Raw genomic sequence first — 25,740 nt, forward strand, 5'->3', positions numbered from 1 at the left:
ACAGGTCTATTTCAAATCACTTTTATGTAGTGTGTCAGGTTAAACTATTAAACTTGCTGTGCAGATGTAGCAGCCTTAAATCTTTCCTAATGCCTCTTTTGTAACCTTAAAAAATTAATAAATCAAATGAATTGGTTTCGCAGCCTTAGCATAGAGAAAAGAAAGATAGCATTAGGTCGCCAGGCTGCCTCTGCTAATGAGGAGAGCAAAGCTTTGGCAGTTGTCCAGTTAAGATCCCTGATCATTGTGCCTTGCCCTTTTTTTTTATTTTGTTTGTCTGATTTTAATCACGTACTTGCAGAAATATCAGTGGACATATTTTGGTGTTTATTTCTCGTTCGCTTTTCTTTTTTTCTTTTACAATAGATTAAATACCGCAACACCAGCAGTGAAACCAGCCATAAATTACATTTTTAGTACTCATGTTTTAACTAAAATTATTCTACAATCTTTTACATTACAAATCATTTAGACATTTATAAAGTCTATTGACAGATTATTAACCCTAATGAAAGAGATCTGGAAAAAGGTGTAATGAACATTGTTCAGATTACCCCATATATGCGATAATGATTGATGGGTATTATTTTCAAGAAGATGAGGCCAATAGAGTGCTTGGCATCACTGTTATTTTTAAGTAACACAAGGCATAACCCAATGAGTCCATAGTGGTTGAGGGGCACAAATGATTTTCTGATTGTGGTGGGCGAGCTAATGCGAGCTGCAGAGTAGTGGTGTTTTTTCAAATGCTTCTGTAAAGTATATTGCGGGAAGAGGAGCTTGGTACAAACAATACTTAAACAAGCATTGGCATAGCCAATAGGTCTCGCCTTTGGGACCTTATAAGTCAATCAATCAATCAAAGACATTTATAGAGCGCACTACCTACCCGTAGGGTCTCGAGGCGCTTGGGGGGGGGGGGTGGGGGTGCCGCTACTGCTCGAACAGCCAGGTCTTGAGCTTCTTCCTGAAGGAGAGGTGGTCTTGGGTCAGGCGCAGGTCGGCCGGGAGTGAGTTCCAGGTCTTGGCGGCCAGGTAGGAGAAGGTTTAGCCATGCAAGTTAAAGTTGTCACAGTAAGAATATTGTGCTGCATAACTAAATACTTATAAGGTCTCAAGGCGAGACCTATTGGCTAGGCCAATGCTTGTTAAATATGGGCAGTGAACCACACCCTTTTCATTTTACGCTTTGGAGCCGTGGGGCGATGCGTCTGAGGCCAAGCTGCCCTGAGATGTTTTGACAGTTCCATGAAATTAAAAGTGCATGGAAACAGTCTTGAAAAGCAGGGATATCAAACACTAAACTCTCAATGAACAGCTCGCACATCCACTTTGATGCTTACTCATTCACGTTTCTCTGCAAGGCGGACAAACAGATCATTGCACATCACCAGGTGCCCAGAGCGCCACATAAGTAATTGTACCCACCATATTCGTGGGTGTGAATGATTATTTTCTTGATTTAGTTCTAATAGGAATCTGAAGCATGAAGGTCACAGACTCTGCCGCACCCAAATGTATTTACATTTCCCCATCGTATCCTCCTATCTTTAACTTTGATAAAGTTAGCAAATGATTTACAATTCACTCTCATCTCGCGCTGGTGCCCGAGTCACACCTGGTTATTCACTGATATTACCTCCTACAAGCAAGGAAATAACTTACCTACTACTGCACAACCGGTGAAATCCAGCCGGTTCAACTGAAATACTGGTTATCTTACGCTGCCCCTCTCATCCCGCGCTCTCGTACTGAGAAAGGGGGGTCGATTCACCGAAACATATCTGAGGTCTTCCGAAACGTAACCATCTTTCAGCACAAGCCGGAAGGAGGACCCGAGTACCTCAAAATGTAGGTGACATCAGAGGCTATGTATGCAAAGGCTTCTATCAAGGTTACCTGTCCTACCCGCACAGTCTGCGGTTCCTAGCCCCCACCCCTTCTACTGAAGTTAATTCAGACCCCACCCCTCCAGACTCCTAATCCCAAGTAGTTCACAATACCGTTTCCTCGGCACCAACCTGCTATATATGACATCGCAGTGCCTCAGCACTAGCTGACTACACTAAGGTATCATTAATGCGGAGACGAGACGCTCCCACGTGGTAAAAAAACAATACTGCATTAAAGGCTGGTGAGACTCAATAAAAAAGACACAGCATTGCTCCTGCTGGGACAGTTACTCTTTTGCAAGCAATATACTAGACTCGTCACCCCCACGAGGGTCAAAATCTACCTTTGCAAGTAGAGATAAACGTCCAAAGGCACATTTCAAACAAAGCAAACCAAGAATAAGGTCAAACTGGTGCAGGCTGTTGCCATCTGCATAGTTAACTGTATTTTATCATTAGTAGCTTAAACTGTATCTTATCTATATAATGGAGGCTGTGTGACTGTTAAGACACAGCGAGGGGCAACATAAAAAACAAGCGCGACTGGAGGGGCCCCTTTTTCGAAATTTTCTCCAGCAAACCTTTTTCATATCCCACCAACTCAACTGGTCACGGACACAAGCTCTTTGTAATAATAACCCAACACCATTTACATTATTGTGTCATCATTCACATTTGGATGATGCACAATTCGACTGGCCACTAGGTGTCTCTGTTGCAATGGTTTTAGAGGCCGATAATTTGCAAAATCAGCGTGATAATTCTGCAAGGAAAACCAGCCCGCCGTGCAAGCATCAGTTGACTCCCAACTCCTGCGTGTTACGGCTCAGCATCTACGATTTAGGGCATGATATGTCTTTTTGGGTCCCTTTGCCCCGTTTGTTGCGTCGCCGTGTGGACTTTTACCATTGATCCACTGCTGGGAAGGGGTCGGGGGTCGTGGGTGTGAGTGGATTGGAAACGTACATTGGAGGGTAGACATAAATTGATGGACGTAAGGGGGAGGGGTGTAGGAAGGGAAGATGTGAGGTGCTCAGGAAACATTAAACAAATGCTCCCCAAGTGAACGCAAACACGGATTTTCATGTTCAGTCACAAAGGTGATCCTCTTCCTGTCCGCATGTTCAGGTGCAGCTCGGCTATTTTTTGTCAGAAAGAATTTAAGGCGGGTGCCACTTAGGCGCAGTGGTCGAAGTGGGCGGGATCGGCAGGGCACGGCGTGCTCCTACTTCTTCAATTTTATCAAGTCCGTTCCCCTACTTTCTTATTTCAAATATGCGTCCTGGATGGCAGAAATCACCAAGGCCGATAGTCAAGACTCGGCTCTTGGGGACGCGCAGAAAAGGAAAAGGACTGTCTTTTCCTTCGTTGTGCCTAGAAAAGACAAAGACAATCCAGTTCTATTGCCGCCGGCAGCTGCCCCACCTCCCTCCCTCTCTTTGTCCCCTCTCTTCCCGCTCTTTCTGTCTCACTCTCCTCCTCATTTAGTGAAAACCGAGACTTCAAGAATGGGCATTACCCTCTCTTTCCTCCTTTCGTTTATTTGCTACCCTGTGAAATGGATCCAAAAAAAGAAACCTCGTCTTTTTATGACATTTTTCAATTTCTAAGAGCAATCTAGGGGTGGATAGGAAATAAAACATTCAAAAATATGAAAAATAACTAACTAAAGCAAGACCGCGTGGTTGCAAGGTGGCCAGATTCTCTGATTTATTCACACCTAAACACATTAGCGCCACTTTATAGTGTTTGCCAGTGAAGCGCTACTTTTGTTTTTTAGTCTCTCTTTGAATAACATTGTTTTCCCACTCAAGTGCACTATACCTGGAGGTACTGAAATATCTGCTTGATGGATGAATTGAAAAACAAAATGTGTGCAGTGGCTGTGTGTTTCCAAATGTAGTATTTTTAAACCATACTGCTTATGTTTTGTAAGAATATTGTATTGTATTGTAAGGATATGAGCAATGGCCATTGAAAAGGGTCCCTTCTGGGCCCTGTAGTCATGGCCTTAACCTTTCAGGCAAAAGCACTCACTAATTTGTGAATAATAAGTGTAAAAGGAAAAAGGTAACCCTGTTGTTCCTTCTAACATTTCACATGCTTTACCTAATCGTGCATTCCCTATGAGTGTTTGCTTTTTCGAGGATGTTGTTAATTTTTTTAGGCAGCATATTGCTCTTGTCTAGTGCGTAATTTGAATTGAGTCACATCCAGGTGTTTATAGGGGGTCAGTGCAGTGCAAGTTTCTCTCAGTGGGACAATATGGTGTTCATTGGAGAGGATGTGGCACTATGGTAAGTGCTGCTGAATTTGGAACTGGGGAACCAGGTTCAGACGTCACGACCAGTCCGTCAGACTATTCCCCCATGGGAGAGCACATTCCAATGCTAGACCTTAGAAGGCCTCGCAAGATCTTAAAAGCTCTGATGTCTTAGCACCACCTGGTGGACCCTAGCAGTGGCAAGTGTGGGGTAACTTTGAAGGCCTGTCCACCACAATTCATTCTGAAGTTCACCTCCAGTCTGGCAGGCAGGCTTATGAAGCAGCCCACCATAGAGTGACAGTGACTCTGTCACTGAGGTCACAGGACCCTTGAGCAGGGAGGCTCCAGCGCAGTGTGACCGCACCGGGTGCTGACTTCAGGTAGGGGCGTTGTGTTTGCAAGTATAATATGGTTTTAAAAGCACTCGCTGACTCCCACCTGGCTTCCATCAATTTTTGGCAACAATAACAATTTCATGATAACTCCAGTGTTTTATGCACTTAGTAGAGTGAGATGGTATTATGTCTAGTGGAAGCTTTAACTCATGGAAAGGAAGCACAGACTGTTAATGTGCCTGCTACTAAGAACATGTACCATGCAGATCACAAAGTGTACATAATGTAAATAGGTCAGTAGGTTACAGCTTTTGTAAAAGAGACCCTATTGTTACCTGCAGTTAATAAGTTAAAATCCTAACATAGAACATTGAGGTATTAAGTGTCATGTAAGAGCTGCATTCAAACTACAAGGTATAAATGAGAGCATTATGATTTTTTTCACCAATCTTAGATTATCTTAATGTTGCAAAATAGGGTTCATCTGGTTAGAAATCAATTCTGATTATTAAAGAGAACCCCCAACCATGGTATTACGTTTTACATTCTGAGTTTGTATTTCTCCAGACCAATCACTATTAAACTATGCTGCCTACTAGTATGGTTGTCATGTGACTCCTACACCTTGTATTCCTTTGTCTTATGTAACATTTCGTATACAGTGATTTACACACATATGATTGATTGTCTCTGTGTAATATGTGTGATGTAAAGTGCACTGACACTCTACACTGGTATTAGCGGTGCTGTAAATTTTATGATACTATATTTTTTGACATTTTTACACATGTTAACAGTCTATGCAGAGATGTTTCCTTGTTAGTACCAGTGGAATATACAACTGCAACAGAGAGAAAGATGACCAGTCAACCTCTGCAAAGGGCCCTCCACTTCACAGCAGCACAAGTCACATTTTTTAGTAACTTTTGATCCGTTTGAGTTCTAAACAATTTATTAGTTAAAAGCGTCAGATTATGCAGCAGATGATGTATTATGTGGTAAATATGGCTGAGCCGTAATTATGCGGAAAACATTTGCAAATTAGAATATTTTGCCATTCATGTTTGAACTGCTCTTGTGGAAAAAGGGAGAAGCTAATGACAGAAACTCTATGGCTGGGAGACAAATAGCTTGCGATTCCACTTTTAAGGAGATTTGTTACATTCTGTGATTGGAAAGGTATCCAACTTTGTGAATGTATTTTAATGTCAATAACTAATATTAAACCTTAAATAAAATTGGTTAAATTAAATAACGTAATAAGCTGTAACCGGTTAGTGAAATGGGAAACAAGTAAATTGGGATATTTAACTCTTTCTGCCACAAGTCTGACTCCACCCACTGACCCAATCCATGGGTTATTCTCACCTTCTGATTGTCCGCCAACAGTTCCCCTACTCCCCCCGCCCTCCCCCCCCCCCACTTCGACCACTGCTTAGGCGTCTATACAACCCATGGAGGCTTCATTTTACCTAATTATCGGGCAATAAAGGAGGAACGGCGTGTGTTAAATATCATCGAATCGCCTGCGTTTCACGTCAGATCGTTTGAGCCATACTTCAAACGTGGGGAGCCTGCAAAGTGCTGGCGAGGACAGTGAAAGGGTTAACGTTTCTAGCCAGAAGGGGTTCTGCCAAAGACGGGAAAACAGCTGCGCACAGCCTCCTTTCAGAGCGGAGCCAGTGAAGAACCACCGCTGAAAGTCAAGCGCGGCTTCGCGGCCGCGAACGTTAAAGTTGTGCATGTACAGCATTTCTTTTACGGGAGCGAGCAGCGGCAGGCCGGTTAAATTGCTAACATATGGCACTGCTGCTGGCTCCCACAAGGGAATCGCCATACATGCACGAGCACTGATAGGAAACAGTGCAAAACATGCACAAGTTTCAAGTAAAGTGCTGAGCGATTCCAAGAGGTCCCTTTAAGCAGCGCTTTTGCGCTGCGTACTGCGCGGCTTCGGGGCCGCGAACGTTAAAGTTGTGCATGTACAGCATTTCTTTTACGGGAGCGAGCAGCGACAGGCCGGTTAAATTGCTAACATATGGCACTGCTGCTGGCTCCCACAAGGGAATCGCCATACATGCACGAGCACTGATAGGAAACAGTGCAAAACATGCACAAGTTTCAAGTAAAGTGCTGAGCGATTCCAAGAGGTCCCTTTAAGCAGCGCTTTTGCGCTGCGTACTGAGACCTAAAAATGATGGGGTCACCCTTGTCAAACCTTAAATGTTACAGTGTAAAACAGCATTAGCTAATTGTAAAACCCAATAAAAAATATTTGAAACATCAAGGTGGGTTAAATTGAAATGGATATCTGACGTTATAACTAAGATTCAGATCTTCTACAATGACAAGGAAGATGGGCAATCAAATAAGAAGACTGAAAGAAGATAAAATATGGTGTTAACAACTAATGTATATTTAGCAACGGTCTATAGCCAAGTGACAAATTGGATGAAGCAAACTGTTTTACTATTTTCTAACGTGGAATCAAAGGTATTATATACCACATATATATGTAATGTGTAAAGTCCAGCTGTATATAAGACCAATAAACATTAGATATTTCTGATATAACTTTATTATTCTTTTTATATATAGATGTAGATTTTTATGTACTTTTTTTCTTTATGATCCTGTTTTATTTTTTAGTTTTTTTGGGTGATTATATTTTTTGATATATAGTATTCAGTTAAAATTACAAAAGACAAAATACACAATCAATAGACTTGAAACTCATGTAGAATGTTGAAGGCAAAGCGGTAGACACCACTACGCGCGTTTCGGCTCTTGAGCCTTCTTCAGGTGACCGTCTATTGTTAAAATTTCAGATAGTCAATAATTCAGGTTTGAATGTGGCAGATTTAATAAATCAGTTGCAAAACAGCTTCTTGAAATCTCAAAATTGACGAAATAAAGTCCTATAGGGTATCTTGTGAAAAGTAAGTCCCTGACAGGTAAAGGGAACGAGTCTAGTTCGGATTGACGTTTCAAATGATGTCTCCACACTTATGTTTCACTTCACGTGGAGGACAAAACAGCGGAGATGTTATAAGGCTCCCGGTAGTGCAAAAACAAGGCTTCGACCGACGGCCAACAATCACGGATGCTGGATACGGACGCTTTTTGCTCGTGGGAGCCTTATAACATCTTCATCAAAACTACGGATAAAAATAAGGTCACATTCTCAACTATACAGACTTTGGCTCCTGGGAAACCTTTTCCAGCTTATTTTTAGATAATCAATCATTTCTCACATTCATCATCCGTTATCATCTCCCATTACCGGATGTAAACTCTACAGGTGAAGATAGTTAACCATTTCCAGTGACATTTCCACCGCTGTTTTGTCCTCCACGTGAAGTGAAACATAAGTGTGGAGACATCATTTGAAATGTCTATCCGAACTAGAATCGTTCCCATTACCTGTCAGGGACTTACTTTTCACAAGATACCCTATAGGACTTTATTTCGTCAATTTTGAGATTTCAAGAAGCTGTTTTTCGACTGATTTATTAAATCTGCCACATTCAAACCTGAATTATTGACTATCTGAAATTTTAACAATAGACGGTCACCTGAAGAAGGCTCAAGAGCCGAAACGCGCGTAGTGGTGTCTACCGCTTTGCCTTCAACATTCTACATGAGTTTCAAGTCTATTGATTGTGTATTTTGTCTTTTGTAATTTTAACTGAATACTATATAACAAAAAATATAATCACCCAAAAAAACAAAAAAATAAAACCGGATCATAAAGAAAAAAAGTACATAAAAATCTACATCTATATATAAAAAGAATAATAAAGTTATATCAGAAATATCTAATGTTTATTGGTCTTATATACAGCTGGACTTTACACATTATATATATATGTGGTATATAATACCTTTGATTCCACGTTAGAAAATAGTAAAACAGTTTGCTTCATCCAATTTGTCACTTGGCTATAGACCTTTCCTAAACCTACTTTTTTCCTATGTATAGCAAGTGCAATAGTACTATATAGGGGTCCCCTTTTTCCAAATAACAACTAATGTATATTACAGTGCTGATTAGTGCCATAGGCTTACCTCGTGTTTCCTACCCCAAAAGAACCTTTTGTGGATGTGCTAACCTCAGTAGAAAATGGAGTTGGCATTATGTAGCTTATGGTTGCATGCAAGATGCTCTATTTTATTTGGTCAGGAGATGTCTGCTCTGTATGTAGTTGTAATAATTAGCAGTCAGTGGGCCTGTAAGCCAATATTTGTTAACTGAAAGTGTGCGCTGCCTACTTCATACAATGTATGGTTATCTAGACTTGTTTTTTTATAAGTACTAACCCCGAACCAACTCAGATCACAGAATTTCTTTGTGATTTGAGGATCCTCGATTTAAAAGAAAATAAATCCTACTATGAGCTTCATCCTCTCGGGCATGGAACTGTCTTTTCTCAACTCCCCAGTTGCACTGACTACTGTGCTAGGGATTATGCTATGTTATAATATGTAGATCAGTAAGGCGCAACAAATCACCCGTGAGGGTATCCAGGCGCGGGATCCACGTGACCAGGCTGTGCGATCTCGTCCCCAGTGCAGATATTGCACCTAGCTGCAGGAATGTATGAAGGACAATTTCCTGAAGAGGTATCTGTCACTTTAAGAGTAAATACTGTTGGAGAGGGAAAATTAACCTTTTTTTTGTGTGCTGTGAACCAAGGAGAGAAGTTTCTGTTAAGTTTTTTCTTTTTGTCACAGATGAGAAAGAGCGGTTTCATCAGTTCCGGAGACTTTGTGAAAGTTAATTATCACATTAGTTTACTCCCAACTCCTGCGTGTTACGGCTCAGCATCTACCATTTAGGGCAGGACATGTCATTTTGGGTCCCTTTGCCCCGTTTGTTGCGTCGCCATGTGGGCATTTACCATCGATCCACTGCTAGGATGGGGTCGTGGGTGTGAGTGGAAAGGTACATTGGAGGGGATACAGAAATTGATGATCGTAAGGAGGAGGGGTGTAGGAAGGGAAGATGTGAGGTGCTAAGGAAACATTAAACAAATGCTCCCCAAGTGAACACAAAAACGGATTTTCATGTTCAGTCAGAAAGGTGATCCTCTTCCTGTCCGCATGTTCAGGAGCCAAGGTGCAGCTCGGCTATTTTTTGTCAGAAAGAATTTGAGGCGGGTGTCACTTAGGCGTCTATACAACCCATAGAGGCTTCATTTGACCTCATTATCGGGCAATAAAGGAGGAATGGCGTGTGTTAAATATCATCCAATCACCTGCGTTTCACGGCGGATCTTTTGAGCCATACTTCATACGGGGGGAGCCTGCAAAGTGCTGGCGAGGACAGTGAAAGGGTTAACGTTTCTAGCCAGAAGGGGTTCTGCCAAAGACGAGAAAACAGAGCTGCGCACAGCGTCCTTTCAGAGCGGAGCCAGTGAAGAACCAGCGCTGAAAGTCAAGCGCGGCTTCGCAGCCGCGAACGTTAAAGTTGTGCATGTACAGCGTTTCTTTTACAGTAGCAAGCAGCGGCAGGCCAGATAATTGCTAACATATGGCACTGCTGCTGGCTCCCGCAGGGGAATCGCCATACATGCACGAGCACTGATAAGAAACTGTGCAAAACATGCACGAGTTTCAAGTAAAGTGCTGAGCGATCCCAAGAAGTCCCTTGAAGCAGCGCGTTTGCGCTGCGTAGCGAGACCTAGAAAGACAAATCATCTGATAAAAGTGAAAGTAAAGCCCCAAAATGTGTTCTGATGTGCATTTTTGCTCTGAGGTGAGAGCAGAACATATCTGCTATTTTTAATATAAAAAAAATATCAGTCACTACCTTTAACCTGAGGCTTCTAATATTTCTGGGACTATAAAATGTATGGTGCTGTAGATTCTTTGTATCATTTAGTGCCCATGTGCCTCCTCTTCAGGAAACATCTAGCGAGAAATCTTCTATCTCAAGACCCCATATACTAGAAAGATATGCCCCAAACAGTCAGACTTTCCATGAAGACTGAGGAGGAGAAACATAGTCAGTCTTGTTATTGTGAGCATAATTCTCTGTTATCTCCAACAAGGTCCCTGTAAAGAATATCATCCTATATTTTCAAGATTTATTCACATCAAAGGCAATAAAGCGCAGTATCCCGTTCAGGGCTCCTCATATGCTTGTTATCAGCTGTTTGCAGCATAGCATTCGTGCTTGGCCCCTAAATGTCATTAGTTTCTGAATCACTCAAGCCAGAACCTCTTTTTAACTGTACCACACTAAGACTATGTCTCCTTGACTGACGACAGACCCGGACTGATGACAGAATACTAACTATCGGAGTGGAGTAGAGTCCAGCATTTCCCAAAGTGACCCACTACCACATTTAGGCACAATTTCAGCAGTCAAAAGTACTGCTGGACATTTAAAGCTTCCTCTGTATGGCTCAAAATTGGAGAGATTGCAGAACAGATGAGGTGGGATAAAAAAATCTTCAGCACTTATGCTGCAAAAACGAAGGCTGGCAGTTCTTCCAGCAGTGTTAGGAAGGTGTGACAATTTGCTGTGGTATATAGGAATGAGTCATTCATGGCCTGCCAAGAGAGTACAGGCAAGATCTTGTATAAGTGGCCCATAAAGGTATGCTAATTTTAGATTAAGTTTTAAGTTTCTCAGCTTATGTAGCTGACTTTTATACTAATGGATTGTAACAAGGAATCTCCATGCTGCTTTTGTCCTGGTTGAGACTCAAAGGCTTAAAATAAATGTTCAGCAGAAATTTGGCAGTTTAACATTTATTCATCACACTGTTGGGAAGTCACACACAGTCCTAAAATCAGGGCAACGTTTTAAACCTTCTAAGCAGTTGGGCTTTATAGGATAGCAGTATTTCTAACCCCCACTGCTCTCTTTCAAAATACACTTTCTCCATTGGTGTATTAGTTTACAGACCATAAACATCTCAGTTTCAGTTCAATTTCATACGTCTTTATTTTCGATTTTTACATCATAAAAGACAATTTACAAAAGGGTGTTAAAACCAATCATAAATACATTAAAATTTAACAACATAAACATCTCAATAGCAGCAACTAAAGAATCATTGGTTCTATCAGCAGAGTCCTTGGAGTGCAGAATAACTCTGGTTATTATCTGTCCCAGCTGCAATCCTCCCCAATATTGAAGCAGTGGACCAAAATACTTATTTTCACAATACGATTGTGGAAAGTCACAAACAGTTCCTAAAATTGCCTGGTCCAGAAAGAACATTTCAGACCGGTTGTACAGGACTGTCAAGACTGAATTATGAAAATTCCCTGCTAGTTGTGATGCACAGATTATACAAATGACTTCCTTCAAAGCAGCCCTACAAGTAGCTTCTAGAAAATACTGCTACATTTCTCCCATTCTTAAGGGAGGTTGAGACTATGAGACTTCATCTGTGGAATCTCAGTATCAAAGCAATTTACCTCTTTAGTGTACAGACTTAACCAGTAGATGCTGTCAGTAGAGACATTTCAGAAAGCTGTGAGTAGGCCATTTTAGATTTCCTAGTTCAAATCATTTACCATTCTCACAATGGTCATGAGTTAGTATGTGAGGCGGAACGCTGTTTTGATGAACCAGCAAGAGACATAATTAATATTTTTTTGCTAACTCTTATGATTCCAATAGTGATAACCTCAAACAGGCTGCATTAGAATGCTTTTAATTGCACTGAACTGCCTTGATCTTGAAAATCTTTTGCACCTATTGTCTTAAAGCCCCTTCATTTAATGTAGTCCCTGACTCCATCTTAGATGATGGAGGTAGCCATCTTCTCAGTCTTAGGCAATGAAAGTCGCCATCTTTCGTGATTTATGTTGAATCAATGTCATGACTGCCATTTGACGCAGATGTCATCTGACCATATTTTTCTAGTAACTAGGAAAGTATCAAGTCTTTCGACTAATGACTTGGATATAACACCTGATGCGACATTAGTTTGGTTCAAATGTCTACTTTTCACCATGTCAAGGGTAAATAAGAGCATACACAGGAATGTATCTGAAATAGTCTAGTCTTAATTGACGTCCTTTTGCCTTATATGTTCATAAGAAAACATCTAGGACGCACACCTTGATGCGCATAATCTGTCAGCGATTCCTATAATTTTGTAAGAAATTCTGATTTCTGATAAGATTTAGTATATAAGGACTTCCACTTTACCACAGAGGTCCTTCGCCCAGATTATCGCACAAGAGTTTACCAGAGACAGTGTCCCCTACTACCAGCAAACTGTGCAAATGATGCATTTAGCCTGAAGCTGATGAAGCCCAATCTTAGAGGAAGACTGCCATCATAGCATTGTTTGCCCTTCGTAGGGAACAGTTTTCACACATATGCTGATAAAGACAGTCTTTGCTGTCAACAAGGTATGCAATGCATCTCTTATTCTTAAACTCTAGACTGCAAGTTGCTCTGCCTTCAGTGCTCTTAGTGCAGGCCATAGAAGTAGGTGTTAGATGATAGTTTAACCATGTTAGAAATGTTCATTTTATTCTCATTGTTGTTTATAACGTGCCTTCTTGCTTTTTTTTTTAAATATTATTCTGTGAAGTTGTTTTAGTACTGAGATGTACTGAGAAACATGTTATTCCTGTAGTGATAAATTCTTTTTACTTAAGTGTACATTCTTCTTAGGGCGTTAGATGTGTAATACTGTGAAAAATGAAATAGGTTTGTTACTGTTACTACAGCGCACTGATCCCTTCCTAGGGAATGCTAATAACCCCAAAGCACTACCTCTATTCCAATAACACATCGAATAGTGGTCTGCAGGGCTATAATAACATGTCTTTCACATTCATTGTTGGTGCATTCAACCAAGTTCACCCATGTCACCTGGGGTGAAAAAAAAACCACACCATTCAGAACTACGCCAGAGTCGTAGTTTACATAACAGTTGGCGTCCAACACGGGCCCGTATCTTACGGTTACTCCTTTTGTAGTTTTTACAATGTTCATACACACCTGAACCAAAATGATATAATTACGGAGAAATCCGTAGTAATCATGGTTCCTCCTACTGGGGATATGAGAGGACCTCTTTTGTAGGTTTGTCATGCTTAACTCATAAAAGGTTCTTTCCTATTCAATGGATTTTCCAATTCTTTGATCCAACTTTCAGTTGAATTTGTTCATTATGGCAGCACCTATTGTGATAGGGGCCAAATAGAGTGAAGCAGTTATTCAGCATCTCAAAGCGTTCCCGGAGAGGAGGGGGCAGTTACTTTTGCGGCGTATGCCTTTGAGAAATTTTACTCCTGGGTGGAGTTCGAGCCTATCGATGCTGATTCAGGCCTATACAGCAGAAGACCCGCCAGCACATTACAGGACTTACGAAGATATGGAAATCCCTTGAACCTACCAGGAAAACCATTATTGATTTGCTGGCCTGTTACCATATACGCACAGAAATGTTTGTTTTGGGTTCCCTGAGCAATAAAGCGATCACAAAGCCAGTTATGGTGGGCTACACTTCTGTTCGTCGTCCCTCACAATTTAAGAAACGCGGAGGTGATAGGGGTATTAAATTACAAAATCGCCTTGTACAGGAGACTTGTAAAGTTCGAACAATGTACATGCTGATACAGTTATGGGACAACCTGCGAAACAGGACATGGGCGATGGTGCTTCTGGACTGCGCAGCAGAAGTCACAATAGTGCATCAGATGCTTAAGTAGTTTCTGGACGCAAACTAACTGATGATTTTATACAGTTCGGAACTCCAGATAAACATTTAAATCCTCCTGATAGGATTTACAATCTAAACATGCAAATTGAAGGGAGTATACAGTGTATTATCAAAGCAGTCTTTTTGTCACAACTATCTGATGATTGACTTCATCTTAGCGGAAGAAGACTGTCCTCTAGTCTTTATCAGGGAAGCACCCCAGGTGGAGGTAGCCTTCTCTTCAATGATACAAGAGGATATCCAGGAAATATAGGTCCGTGAATGAGCCGTAAGACAAGCACCAGCCATACAAAGAAACCAAGCGGGGTGGGATGAGAACTTCAGTCCACATATCATTCCTTTTCGCAGTGAACCACAAGCATAGAACCCTTTACTAAAAAGCAGGCCATTGCTACACAAAATGGACCTTATTCTTAAAACTCAAGGAGCTATCGTTTTCTGCAATTTGCAGTCAATAGCATGATTCTCCCAAAAAACAAGTGGCCTTTCATTAGATCATCCGTCAAGAACATTCAAGCTGAAATGGTTCAGCTCTGGTGAGAGTAGATGTTCATTGTATGATCTGCCTGGAAGAGACAATATTGTCCTACCATTAATATGTTTTCTAAAATACTTTTTACTATTATTCTCTTTCATAAAAATGCATTTGAAAGCTGACACTGCTCACCGGAAAGCCTTTGATAAACTTGTCTCTTCTCTGTCCTACTGATTATTAACACAATTGCTATCTCAGAAATTATCTAGGTAGAACTGAAAAGATGTGTAGGTTAAAGCTGCTGCTCATAATTTATTGTGCCATTCACACAGGACTTGCAGCATTAAAACAGGTCCTAACTGTTTAGGGCGTATCCAGCATAACCCACTGTTAGTAAAAGGCAGATAAGTTTCATCATGAAAGACCAAAGATTGTCAGACAGAAATCGATTGCTGAAATCTGACTTGGAAATATCCCAGGAGTCACGATTTGCTGTGCAGTTACCTAGGGAACTGTTAGCAAGTTTGCAGTCACTACTGCCTAGATTCTGACTCTTCAATTAAGTCCTTTTGTTCCTCTCGCTAAGTGTTATGGGCTCCACTTGGAAAGTGGAAGAGCTTGATATTCTATTGCCTACTACCCTGGTCTACCAGATAAAACAATTAACCAGGATCAAATGGCTCAAAATAATGTTCCTTGGCTTATAAATATGCCCATATCTGAGCATATCACCCCAGATCATCAAGCCCTGCACTCGCTTCTGTAAAAACAGAACACAGTTAAAAATCACAAGCATCATCCAAAAGGCACTGCGTGAGAGTGCTCCAATCCACCAATCCAAGATCTTCCACAAATACCAGTAAACCAGACATTTTAAGTTAGGGTCTGACTGCTTAGTATCCAACCTGCCCAACATAATTTCCAGGTTTGAAATCCTATTCCCAAAGGCATTTGTCCCCAGCTCACTTATGTTGATGAGATTAATTCAGACTACACCTAGTTAATCTTGTCCTTGCTTTGAGCATATTCTGCTGTCCATGCCTTAATTACCACTTCCCACTTGTCCTTTTCTGATAAGTGATGTGTAATGACGGCAACTGATTATTGAACACTAAAGAAATAAAATAAATATAACATACTTAAGTTGTCCTGAATGTCATTGCAGCTCACATTTGGTACTGCCCATTTACCCACTATCTTTAAAAAATATATATTGAAAGATTAAAGGCTGCTGCATTGTCAGTGTCTGTTTATTGATATAGCTCGATATCTATTTAAAGAAAGCCAATGTTCCTTCCTCCGACATGTTTATGGAAAACAGATTTACTCTTCTAAAGTGTTCCAGGATCTTACATTTATTCAGTGTGTATCAGTTTGTTTCATTGAACTGATGTTTCAAGTTAATAACTATTCTTCTAGTAGCATTCTGTGTCATAAAGAATGTTGACCTTGTTTCAGGAGTGATTGTAGAAAAATGTGGCTGCTCTATCTTAATGTGGTTGGGCAGACATTCATACTGCATCAGACAGTGTGAGGTGAAAACTATGAATTATCTGAGTATATGAGTGGCAGCTCTTTTCTGCCGTCTATTTTTCTTTCTTGGTGGTCATATAGTCATAGGTTTGGCTGAGATTTTGTATTTTATGGTTCTTTAAACCTTCTGTTCTATTTTTTGCAAATGGATGTTTATCCATTTGCACAAAGTTGCTAGACACCATGAAAGGCACACAAGGCCAGATATGCAGATGCAGACGTCGGCCTATATAGCTTCATTAACAAGGGTTCTCTTTTGTACCTTGTCTATGAATTGCTGCAAATATTTAAACTTGTAAAGCAAGCTCTTGAGTTTTATGAATTGTGTTGCTAGCATCACAGCTGAACTTGGGCTCCTTCTTTCAGAAGGTCCGTGGGGCTGTCATTTTCTCCTGCACAATGATCGGTATATTATATTTGGGATTCAAAACCATACACTCATGTGGGAGAACTTAACTGTAATACACATTTGTTTATATAATGTGAAGCTAATTGGAAAAATGTCAACTGTTTCATTCCCATTGAGCTGCCCAGAGCAAAGAACTATTAGCAAGCTTTGATCAGTTCATTTGTTATTGACAAGATCAGTAATCGATTTCTGTTTTTAGTCTGTAAACACTATCTCGCTTTTGGAGGGGGGAATCCTTTAGTTTGACTGAAGATATTCCATTTAACCGCATCCGCGCTGGCAGAATTCTGCTCCTGCGCTGAGATATTCAAAAACGCACTTTACGTGACGAGCTGGGATCGTCATCAGCGTGCGAGAAGGCTACGCCATGACGAGCCCAGCTCGTCATGAGCGTGGAAGGGGTTAAGAGCATACACTGTTTGTTGTTCGAGAAGTACTGGTCTGCAGAAGTGATATGGCAAATCCTATCTGGGCTGATCTCCAGGGAACCAACTGTCATAACCTGTTGAAACCAAGACATATAATTACCTATTGTAGTTTGTTTCAGAAAGTATAGTCGCTGTTAACATCTCCTAAATATGTTAGCAAAGATGCCCAAAATAGTTATTGATAGGGAAGGCATGGGATTTGAACAAAACAAGCAGGAGTCAGATCTACAAGCTTGCATCATTATGCCTAATTTAAAGTGTTGCGAGAGGCTCATCCCTATCACAGTGTCTTTCATTATCAGGTTTGTGCCATGTAACCTGGCTTCACAACAGTGAATTTTATTCCTCTGTGCATGTCTGTTAACTAGCTTTGTTGCACGAAGTGGTCTTAAGCACCAGACCAGGAGGAAGTCCAGTGGATATCCTGCCAAGAGTACATCCTATGCACAGTGGGTAATATAGATGACACTTGTTGCTTCTTTGAGAAAGCTTACATTTTTTTTTTCTCTCCAGAATTCTATGAAGAAATCTTGAATTTAGCATTCAGCTTGACGTGCCAGATCATTTCTCCTCAAATGTGGCAGCTTTTAGGAATTTTATTTGAAGTCTTTCAGCAAGATTGTTTTGAGTATTTTACAGGTAGGTTACAAGTTGTTTGCTCTGTATTTTGAACGTGGTCAACCTGATAAGATGCCTTTAGTGGACCATAGATCAAAGTATGTTTTTAACAGATGTACAGTATAATATAAATTTACCATTAATCTTTTTTCCCTTCAAACTTTGTCTCCAAGAATTGTTTGGTTTCACAGACGTTTAGGATGAGAAGGTCTGAAGATGGAGCAAGAGGCCATTTGGGTCAATAAATGTTTGAAAGTTTCATTGTTACTGGAAAATGAGAGGTTTTGAATTTGGGTTTAATTCACAATAATTGTACTTGAGATGTAAATAATTGTTACATTATTCTATTTGAGACTATCCACTGCCATTGTTTTGCATAAAGATTTGTGAATATATTGTTGAGTCAAAGACTGGGACGTGATCCACCTTGTGTGCACAAGCAGGTGTTATGTGGGCAATCTTCTTGTTCACTATCAAGCTTTCTACCCTTTGTATGGTAGAGTTCATCCCCCCAATACCTCTGAACCTCACATTTCACTAACCTGTTGCCCCTCCAATTCGGTGAATTTGTTTTCAGGCATTACTAAAACTGCTATGCTAGTGGCTGTCTCGTTTTAGCATTCAGAGAGATAATTATAGCGGAAATATGCAGTTGTAATGTTACAAACTCCGCTAACAGAATATTAGTCTTTAAAAAATGGTGAAAAAGACAATTAGGCACATACTAATACCGTTTATTGGTGCCATGTTTGGTTGGCAAAATTGGATGCTGATTTAAGAAGCCAGCAAGGTTGAACCTCTGAGTTGATGCTGATGTCTTACAGAGAAAAAAACATAATAGTTTTCTGCATGCTAACTAAACTGATAGTTCTTTAGTGTACTTTGTGTATGTTGAAAATGTGGGTATATGATATTTGGGGAAATAACCAGACTGAGAATGTATTGTATTAAGACTGTTGGGGTATTGGCATAATGCACAGTAAGAAGGAAATATCCTTGGTAACACATTTCTAAAGTGGGCCTATCACAAGCTAGATCCAACTCTTTATGATTAATTTATTTCAGAGTTTTCATATTTCATGAGCTGCATTCAGAAAATAGTTGCCTGGACATACCTAGTTAATGATGCTAGTTTATGAATAACCTGACTTAGTGATGAATTTGAAAGTTTAAAAGCGGAATTTTTGGCCAAGAAGAAACAGCCACACAGAAAACAAGTGGGATGAATCTGCAATCCCGAATAAAGCATCTCCAGAAGCTGTGCCAGTACACCAAAGCAGAGATCGGATTTCAGTAAAATACTGTTTCAATATTCCTGTTATCAGCACGTATATAAAATTCCATGTGATTCTATACCACTTATTGGAAAGGAGACAACTTACAAGGTCACCAGAACCCTCCTCTGACATAATCCAAGGCATTAAGAAAGAATGCATTATATCAGATGTTGCCTTCATGCTCACAAAGTAAGGCAGAACTAGACTTGCATATATCTGCTTTCCCAGAAACAGTCAAGAGACCCACTGACTCCATGATCAGCTGTGTCAGTAAGAAGAATTTTAAATGGCTATATTCAGAAAGGAAACAAATACTGAGTCCCCTGTAGTGATGAAAGCATCCAGTTTACTGTTCGCCCTACTCACATTCAAATATAGCACTAAATTGGCCCATTCATCGTCCTTCTCCCTGTTGACAAAAAAATCAAAAGCCAAAGGCATTATTCGTGAAAGGTCAAAGGTTTCGTTTTTTTTCGTCAACATGGCCATGAACATTACCATAACTAGTTAATGCTGTAGTTCTCTGTGGGCTGTGGCATGGCATTTGCACATCAGAACATTCTGGCCAGTGGCACTTTTGGATGAGCATTTAGACAATGCCGTGCTGGCACTGAATACTCACAGGGAGACATCTTAGTTTCTCATTTCAGAAATTGAGACTAAATTATGTCTGTCAAGAACCTTGTAGCTTCATCCACAAGTCCTTGCTTGTAATTGATATATCCTTTCCACCAAAGCTACTTGTTTCAAAGCCTAACAAAAGTCATTCATATTGACTAGGAGGCTTTTAGGGTCCAGCAATAGTAAGGTCAAAGATACAGCTAAAATGGAAACAATGACTCAGGCAGCATAGTCCTTCCAAGGAAATATGGATCAGAGTCTCTCAACAATAAGTGGACTGGAAGGAGATTACCCTCCCAATCCGGTCTTGAAGATTGACGATGTATGGGAGTTTTTTCAAAACCTTTTCCACTGGCTCTCGAAAGGAAACCCACTTGTATCGTATTTCTCTGGAGGAACAGTTACTCACGATACTCTTGAAGGCATCCATGGAAAAGATATCAAAGAGATGATGGAACAAAGTCTTCTGTGCCAAGTATTTTCTGAAGGACCATTTTGGACATTCAAAGCATTAATCCCTCTAGATCTTAAGTATTTGAAGGATGCAGATTGTTGTTTTGAGACTAAATAAAAAAAAAACACAGGTGCCAACTTTGTCCAAATTGATTCACCTTCTGCTGAAGAAATATAAAAGGACTTGCTTAGTGGACAAACACATTCTCAGAACTTTCTTCTAATATAGGCAATCAAACAATTTCCATAAATAATGTTAGCCATTTTACCTTTCGTGTTGGCCATGGTGTTCCTCATTCCAAAGAGTTGTACAATAGGCTCAAATATCCTTTCCTAGAGAAAGTCATCAGGATGCAACTGGGGATGGTTATGACTACTATACCACTAGCCTCATCCAACCCAGAGACACCACATTGGGAACTTAAACCTCTGTACAATGCTAAGAGAAGATGTGGAGAAGTGTGGCTCACGGTGTAGAGCAGGCAGACCCGGAAGCTGAGGTCAGACCCGGGACCAGGGTTCAATTCCCGACGCGGCAGGGTCTTGAGCTCAAATGTCCACGGACTCGATAATTCTCGCTTCGGTGCCTGCTCTAATCATGGGTTCTCACTCTGCAACTCTGGGCATTAAGCTTGCTTAATCTCCACAACGGCCCCCCTGCGGCGGGATGCCTGGCTTTCACCTTGGGGATGCCCTGTAGGGGCTATCTCACAGGGAAAAGCCAGGACGGGTTCCCAAGGCAAGCGCCGGGAAACCTCCGGGTAGCTGTGCGCTCAATAAATGCAATAATAATAATAATAATAATAATAAGACGCAATACGCCATGTGATTTCTGACACTTCACTCCTCTGCGTATTATTGAGTCCACTATCTATCTGTGACCGCCAGAGGATCCTTTTACTGCTTGGATCTGCTGGGAATTCTTTGCCTGCTCATTACTATTAGCACCCATCTGGTCAAATGTATATTGTACAAAAGGTCAGGCCTACGAAGCCTAACTATTTCTTCCTTTATAGTATACATCCATCAGGTTCTCTACTGGTTTTAGACCCAAAAAATGGCTACAACACATTGGGATCTGGCTCCTCGGTATTTTCTTAAAAAGAGAGCAGGGAAATGGATTTCATGGGGAAGAAAAATATGAAAGCCAGTGAATAGCTCCTTTGCCATCTTATGGTGGTTTGACGGGGCCCTGTGAGTGCATTAAGTAAATTGTTGAATTTCTTCCAATAGGAAACAATGAATATTTCAAAGGGATGTTAAAGGAGGGATTGTGAGCTTTTTCCAGTCCCTATGAGCAGCTGTTGATTCAGCAGGTCTTGTTGCCTACGGATAGTCTGTTGGTCTTTCACTCATGGCTTTGCCTTTCTTATTTCTCTCCCCAAGTCTAGCAAAACAAAATCCTGGATCTATCCTTCACAGGTGTTTTTTGCTTTACATTACCAAAGTAAATGATGGAACTTTGCACATGAATAATGTACTACAGCCTACTTTCCATTGCCCCGTATTATAAGTTGCAGAAACACCTTTTTCCATATTTACAGCAGTACCCGGGCATACCATGCATCGTGTGCCATAGTCTCCACAACTTGGGCGTCGCGCTCTGGCTTAGTATAAACCCACTCTGGCCTTGGTGCAATAGAAAGGTAAACACTACCTATTTGCCAAGGTTTCGCAGTCAGAGTTCAACTTCGACAATTGTCAATATGAGGATTTGTCTACTAGAGCTCTGTCTGGCACAGGGATCACTATTATCTGTAATATCATAATCGCTGTGGAAGATTGCCCTTCTTAAAGGAGGCATTAAACATTATCAGAAGCCGAGGGGAGAGCTGTGCAGTGAAGGTGGTGATTTAGGCCATATGTTCCTGGGATCTTACCACACTGCATGAGTTTGAGTGCCTCTTTCAACTCTTTTAGCATCAATGGCACATCTAGTTCTTCACTCCTCTCTGGGGGCAGCGATGGAAGCACAATCCTATTTAGCAGGGATACAGACTTTACCTGTTTATCAAGAGAGGTCTAGTGTAAAGGGATGAGTAATAGTCAGCTAAAACGTCATTGATATCCGCCTGCGCATATTGTATACTTTTCTGCACATCTGACAGGGCAGTCAACTCTTTCATGTTATTTTCCACATTAATCAGCCTCACGAACATGTAATCCAGTCTGTTACCCACTTGTGAGTTTCCATTGTCCTCTTATATGTGTATTCATTTACTTGAGGTTGAAAGGTTTTGGAGAGTGAGCAGGGAATCCCCCTGGATAATTTAAGTCCCTAAGGGAAGATGCACATGATCTAACTAACGAGTGGGATCAGGAAGTAATCTAATCTGGAAACCAATCATAAAAGGTGTGGGCTGTGGTGGTGGGGTGATACGTGTGCCAAATGTCTACTAACCCTAGGGAAGATGCAAAGTCAATTAAGTGGTGATGTCCGGAGCAAACGATTGGCTATTTAGAGCACCAATCCAAATCTCCATTAAAATGCCCATCAACTAATAGGAGCCCTGGTGTTGTCTTGAGCAGTGAGCAGAGATACAGATACCATGTGTCCCTCCTGGGTTCCTGAGACAAATATGTATCTGCTGTGGGGATCCTTTTTATATCTATTGGCTTGAAAGTTGAATTTCTGTGGAAAAAAAGGTCATCCCCCACTGGAAACACTGGTGAGAGCAAAGTGGAGGACATTTGTGAAAATTTAGTGACCAAAAACATTAAAAATGGAGCATTAATAAATGATCTCTTGCCAAAGGAGACTATCCGGTATATGCCTCTTGGCTGCATTGAGGACCTGCCCCTCTCTTGAACTAGTTATTCAAGCTGTTAACATTTCAGGGCAAAAACCTGCAAAGATGGGAAATTGGAGGTATATAGTTTGTTGGCTATCTCAAGGGAACGTTAGAAGAAATGGCTCAATCTTGCCATGGGTAAAGCAGGTGGTCCTCATGGTATCTTAAAGTTAAAAGTGAAAAGTTATATTGCAAGCAATCACATCAAAAGCGTGCCACCCATTATACACTTCTAACTTGAATTATGTATTGACCATTACTGCCCTGAAGTATGAGTCTCGTCAAATATAGGTCCAACAACCCTAATCCGGGAATGCACTCTCGTAGGTGCAGTAACTGACACAGCCTATAAGCCACACCATCCTAGGCACCAACTACCACTCCTTAATTCCCCAATGTGAAATGCAATCGTGTCAGTATCTCCTGGTAGATGAGAGAGAGCGTTTACACACCCTCTTTGGCCACAGATAGAGGATCTCTGTGAGCTCAGGGCCTTGCATTGTCCAATGTTAAGCTCTGGCCGGAGAGTTCCCAATTCTTAAGAGTTTACCTCTCTTTGTGAGTCTTGGGCTGCGGATTGGTACTCCCACTGCCTTCATCCCCAACTAGACGCAGAAGATCAGTGACTGCAGCACGGGCGAAGAAAGATGTCTGTCATGCAGTTATGATAAAGAAGGATTTTCGGGCGGAGGGCCATTGCTCAGTTAACGAGTGACTGCCTTCATAGCCTATCAGCCTCTCCCCAGCCATTTACCATCTTTACAGACGATAATGAAGATTGACATTCTCCACCCTCTATACCCCCAGGGGTGTCTAGACCAATTATTGTAGACCATCTATTTCAAAAAGTACTATCTCTTACAGAATAGCGAGGTGGAATAAGTTACACTACATCAAACTAACAAGGGCATCCACTCCCACTCCTCCTTAGTCATTGTGAAGAACCCAGATGAAGCAGCCACTTTTCGGGTGAAAATGCAATTTTTAACATCCGTAACTAGATGATTAGTTACGTCATATTCAGAACTTGCAAAATCAGTGCTCCCATTTTGATTCTTAGACATAGAGAAATGATTTAATGCCTAGAAACAATACTTAGGCAATACAAAATTGCAAAGAAGTTCTTAAGGAAAACGACTTCATTTATGCAAGGAAATTGGCTGCTACTGTGGATTACTTCATGACCAGCTGTTAGGCATGGCTCTTTCTCTTCCTGGAAAAAGAAAATCTGTTTCAAGCCCCCTCGCTCCCGTTTCAAAAACGTATTCTTGCACACGTCACCTAGCGCTGAAATCCTTCCTGCCTCTGCGCTCCACCACGTACACACTTTATCAAATGAATAGCTATATTGCGATGCATTACCTCAACAAACAAGGGAGGACTAGCTCAGGAGTCCTATCAAGGAAGGGCTCTGTTACCTGTTGAGGACCTTCTATATGATATCTCTCCATTTTCCAGGCCTACCGAATTGAATAACTAAGCATGCAACCTTCGGATTGACACACATGGGTACTAAACAATACGTTGCTTTCTGGTGTTTTCTAAATCTGAGGGACTTACTCATTAATTTGTTCACCTCCATTGCGTTGAGATTTCTCATCAAGGTTCCTAGAGCCGCACTCCAGCAGAAATGCTCTGTGAGGATACTGGCCGAATACAATCCCTTAAGCTTTTCTTCTCATGATTGCCAAACTTTGATAATGCAAAACTCATTACTCTGGACTAACAAAGAAAAACGTTGGATCCTCTGACCTACCCAGCATGTCATTTAAACCCCTCTGCAAGCTTCCCTGCAGGCGAAACTTTCTAACCAAGTTGTTGGGCTAGATTTCTCACTCCAGCCTGTCAATGCTGAGCTTTATTGCTGGGCTCCTATTTATCCGTTGTGCAGCCACTTCACCCTTGCACCATCTTAAAGCTGCCTAAAGTACTTTCATAGGATTTGTGAGAGATTCCCTATCTGGACTTGGGAGGCATATGTAGATCCGAGAAACCTGTTAGAAACACAACTTCTCCCCCTTTCTGATGGATACATTACTTCTATTTGTATATTCCTTTCTCATCTCCCAGATGCCAGACTGGAGCCAAAGCGCTCTTGCAATAGGATCACTGTACCCGATCAAGCTGACTGACTCAGCTTTTTCTGAATCTACACACAGATCGCTGTCATGCTTTTCTAATCTTCTACTGAGAGAAACTCCCAGTGCTTTGTCACTGTTAATCGACAGGGATTCTACAACGCTACACCTGTGGCATAAAATTAATTGAGCTCCTCTGCCCTACCTACATACCCCACTGGATTGACAGCCTGTCCTCACATTGAGTACCTGGACGGATCATCATAAACCCTTTTCCTCTAGTCTTCATATGTGGCACATCATTTTCACAAAGCTGCACAATCATAAATACAGATGTCCTTCATCAATAGTCCTGAAGAGACCCCACATTGTTTTGAGGGTAGAAACACCATCGACAAACAGAAAAAGCAAACCATTTTCCCAGCACATATCCTTGTATATAGCTGCTGTTTACATGAAATTATTTTGATAATGGTCGACTTGTACAAACTGTGGAAACCTTGCGTAAAATATTCACATTGTCACTTAGGTTTAGGTTCCCTTTGTCATTTGGGACACTATGCACAAATGTTGTTTTGATGTATAATGTTTACTCCTAACTTTGTTTTAAAAATCCATAAAATATACTTCACTGGAATCGGTGTGTTATTAGTTCCTTCGTGCTCTGCCATTATCTAACCTTCTATATTACGATTGTGCTTATGTATCATAACCACATAATATATTATTCCACAGGAACCACTGTTTTTCCTATATAACTATTACCCTGGTTCCTTAGTGAGTAGGGTTCCCCTGTTTCTCTTGAACTTGCAATAGGATCAGCATGCTGGTAAATAAAACCTTTGGTATAAATCCTGGCCAC

General features: G+C 41.0%; 1 protein-coding gene across 2 annotated transcripts in view; it reads left to right on the forward strand.

Annotated features, from left to right (window-relative positions):
* Positions 1-25,740, forward strand: part of IPO8 (importin 8) — a 672,931-nt gene that overhangs the window by 424,042 nt on the left and 223,149 nt on the right. For both annotated transcript variants that reach the window (XM_086952791.1, XM_086952792.1), the window contains one exon: positions 17,553-17,678. In XM_086952791.1, the coding sequence (XP_086808917.1) occupies positions 17,553-17,678 (126 nt within the window). The remainder of the gene's footprint in view (positions 1-17,552; positions 17,679-25,740) is intronic.

This window comes from Lissotriton vulgaris, chromosome 1_2 (genome assembly GCF_964263255.1).
Source record: "Lissotriton vulgaris chromosome 1_2, aLisVul1.2, whole genome shotgun sequence".
NCBI classification, from domain to species: Eukaryota; Metazoa; Chordata; class Amphibia; order Caudata; family Salamandridae; genus Lissotriton; species Lissotriton vulgaris.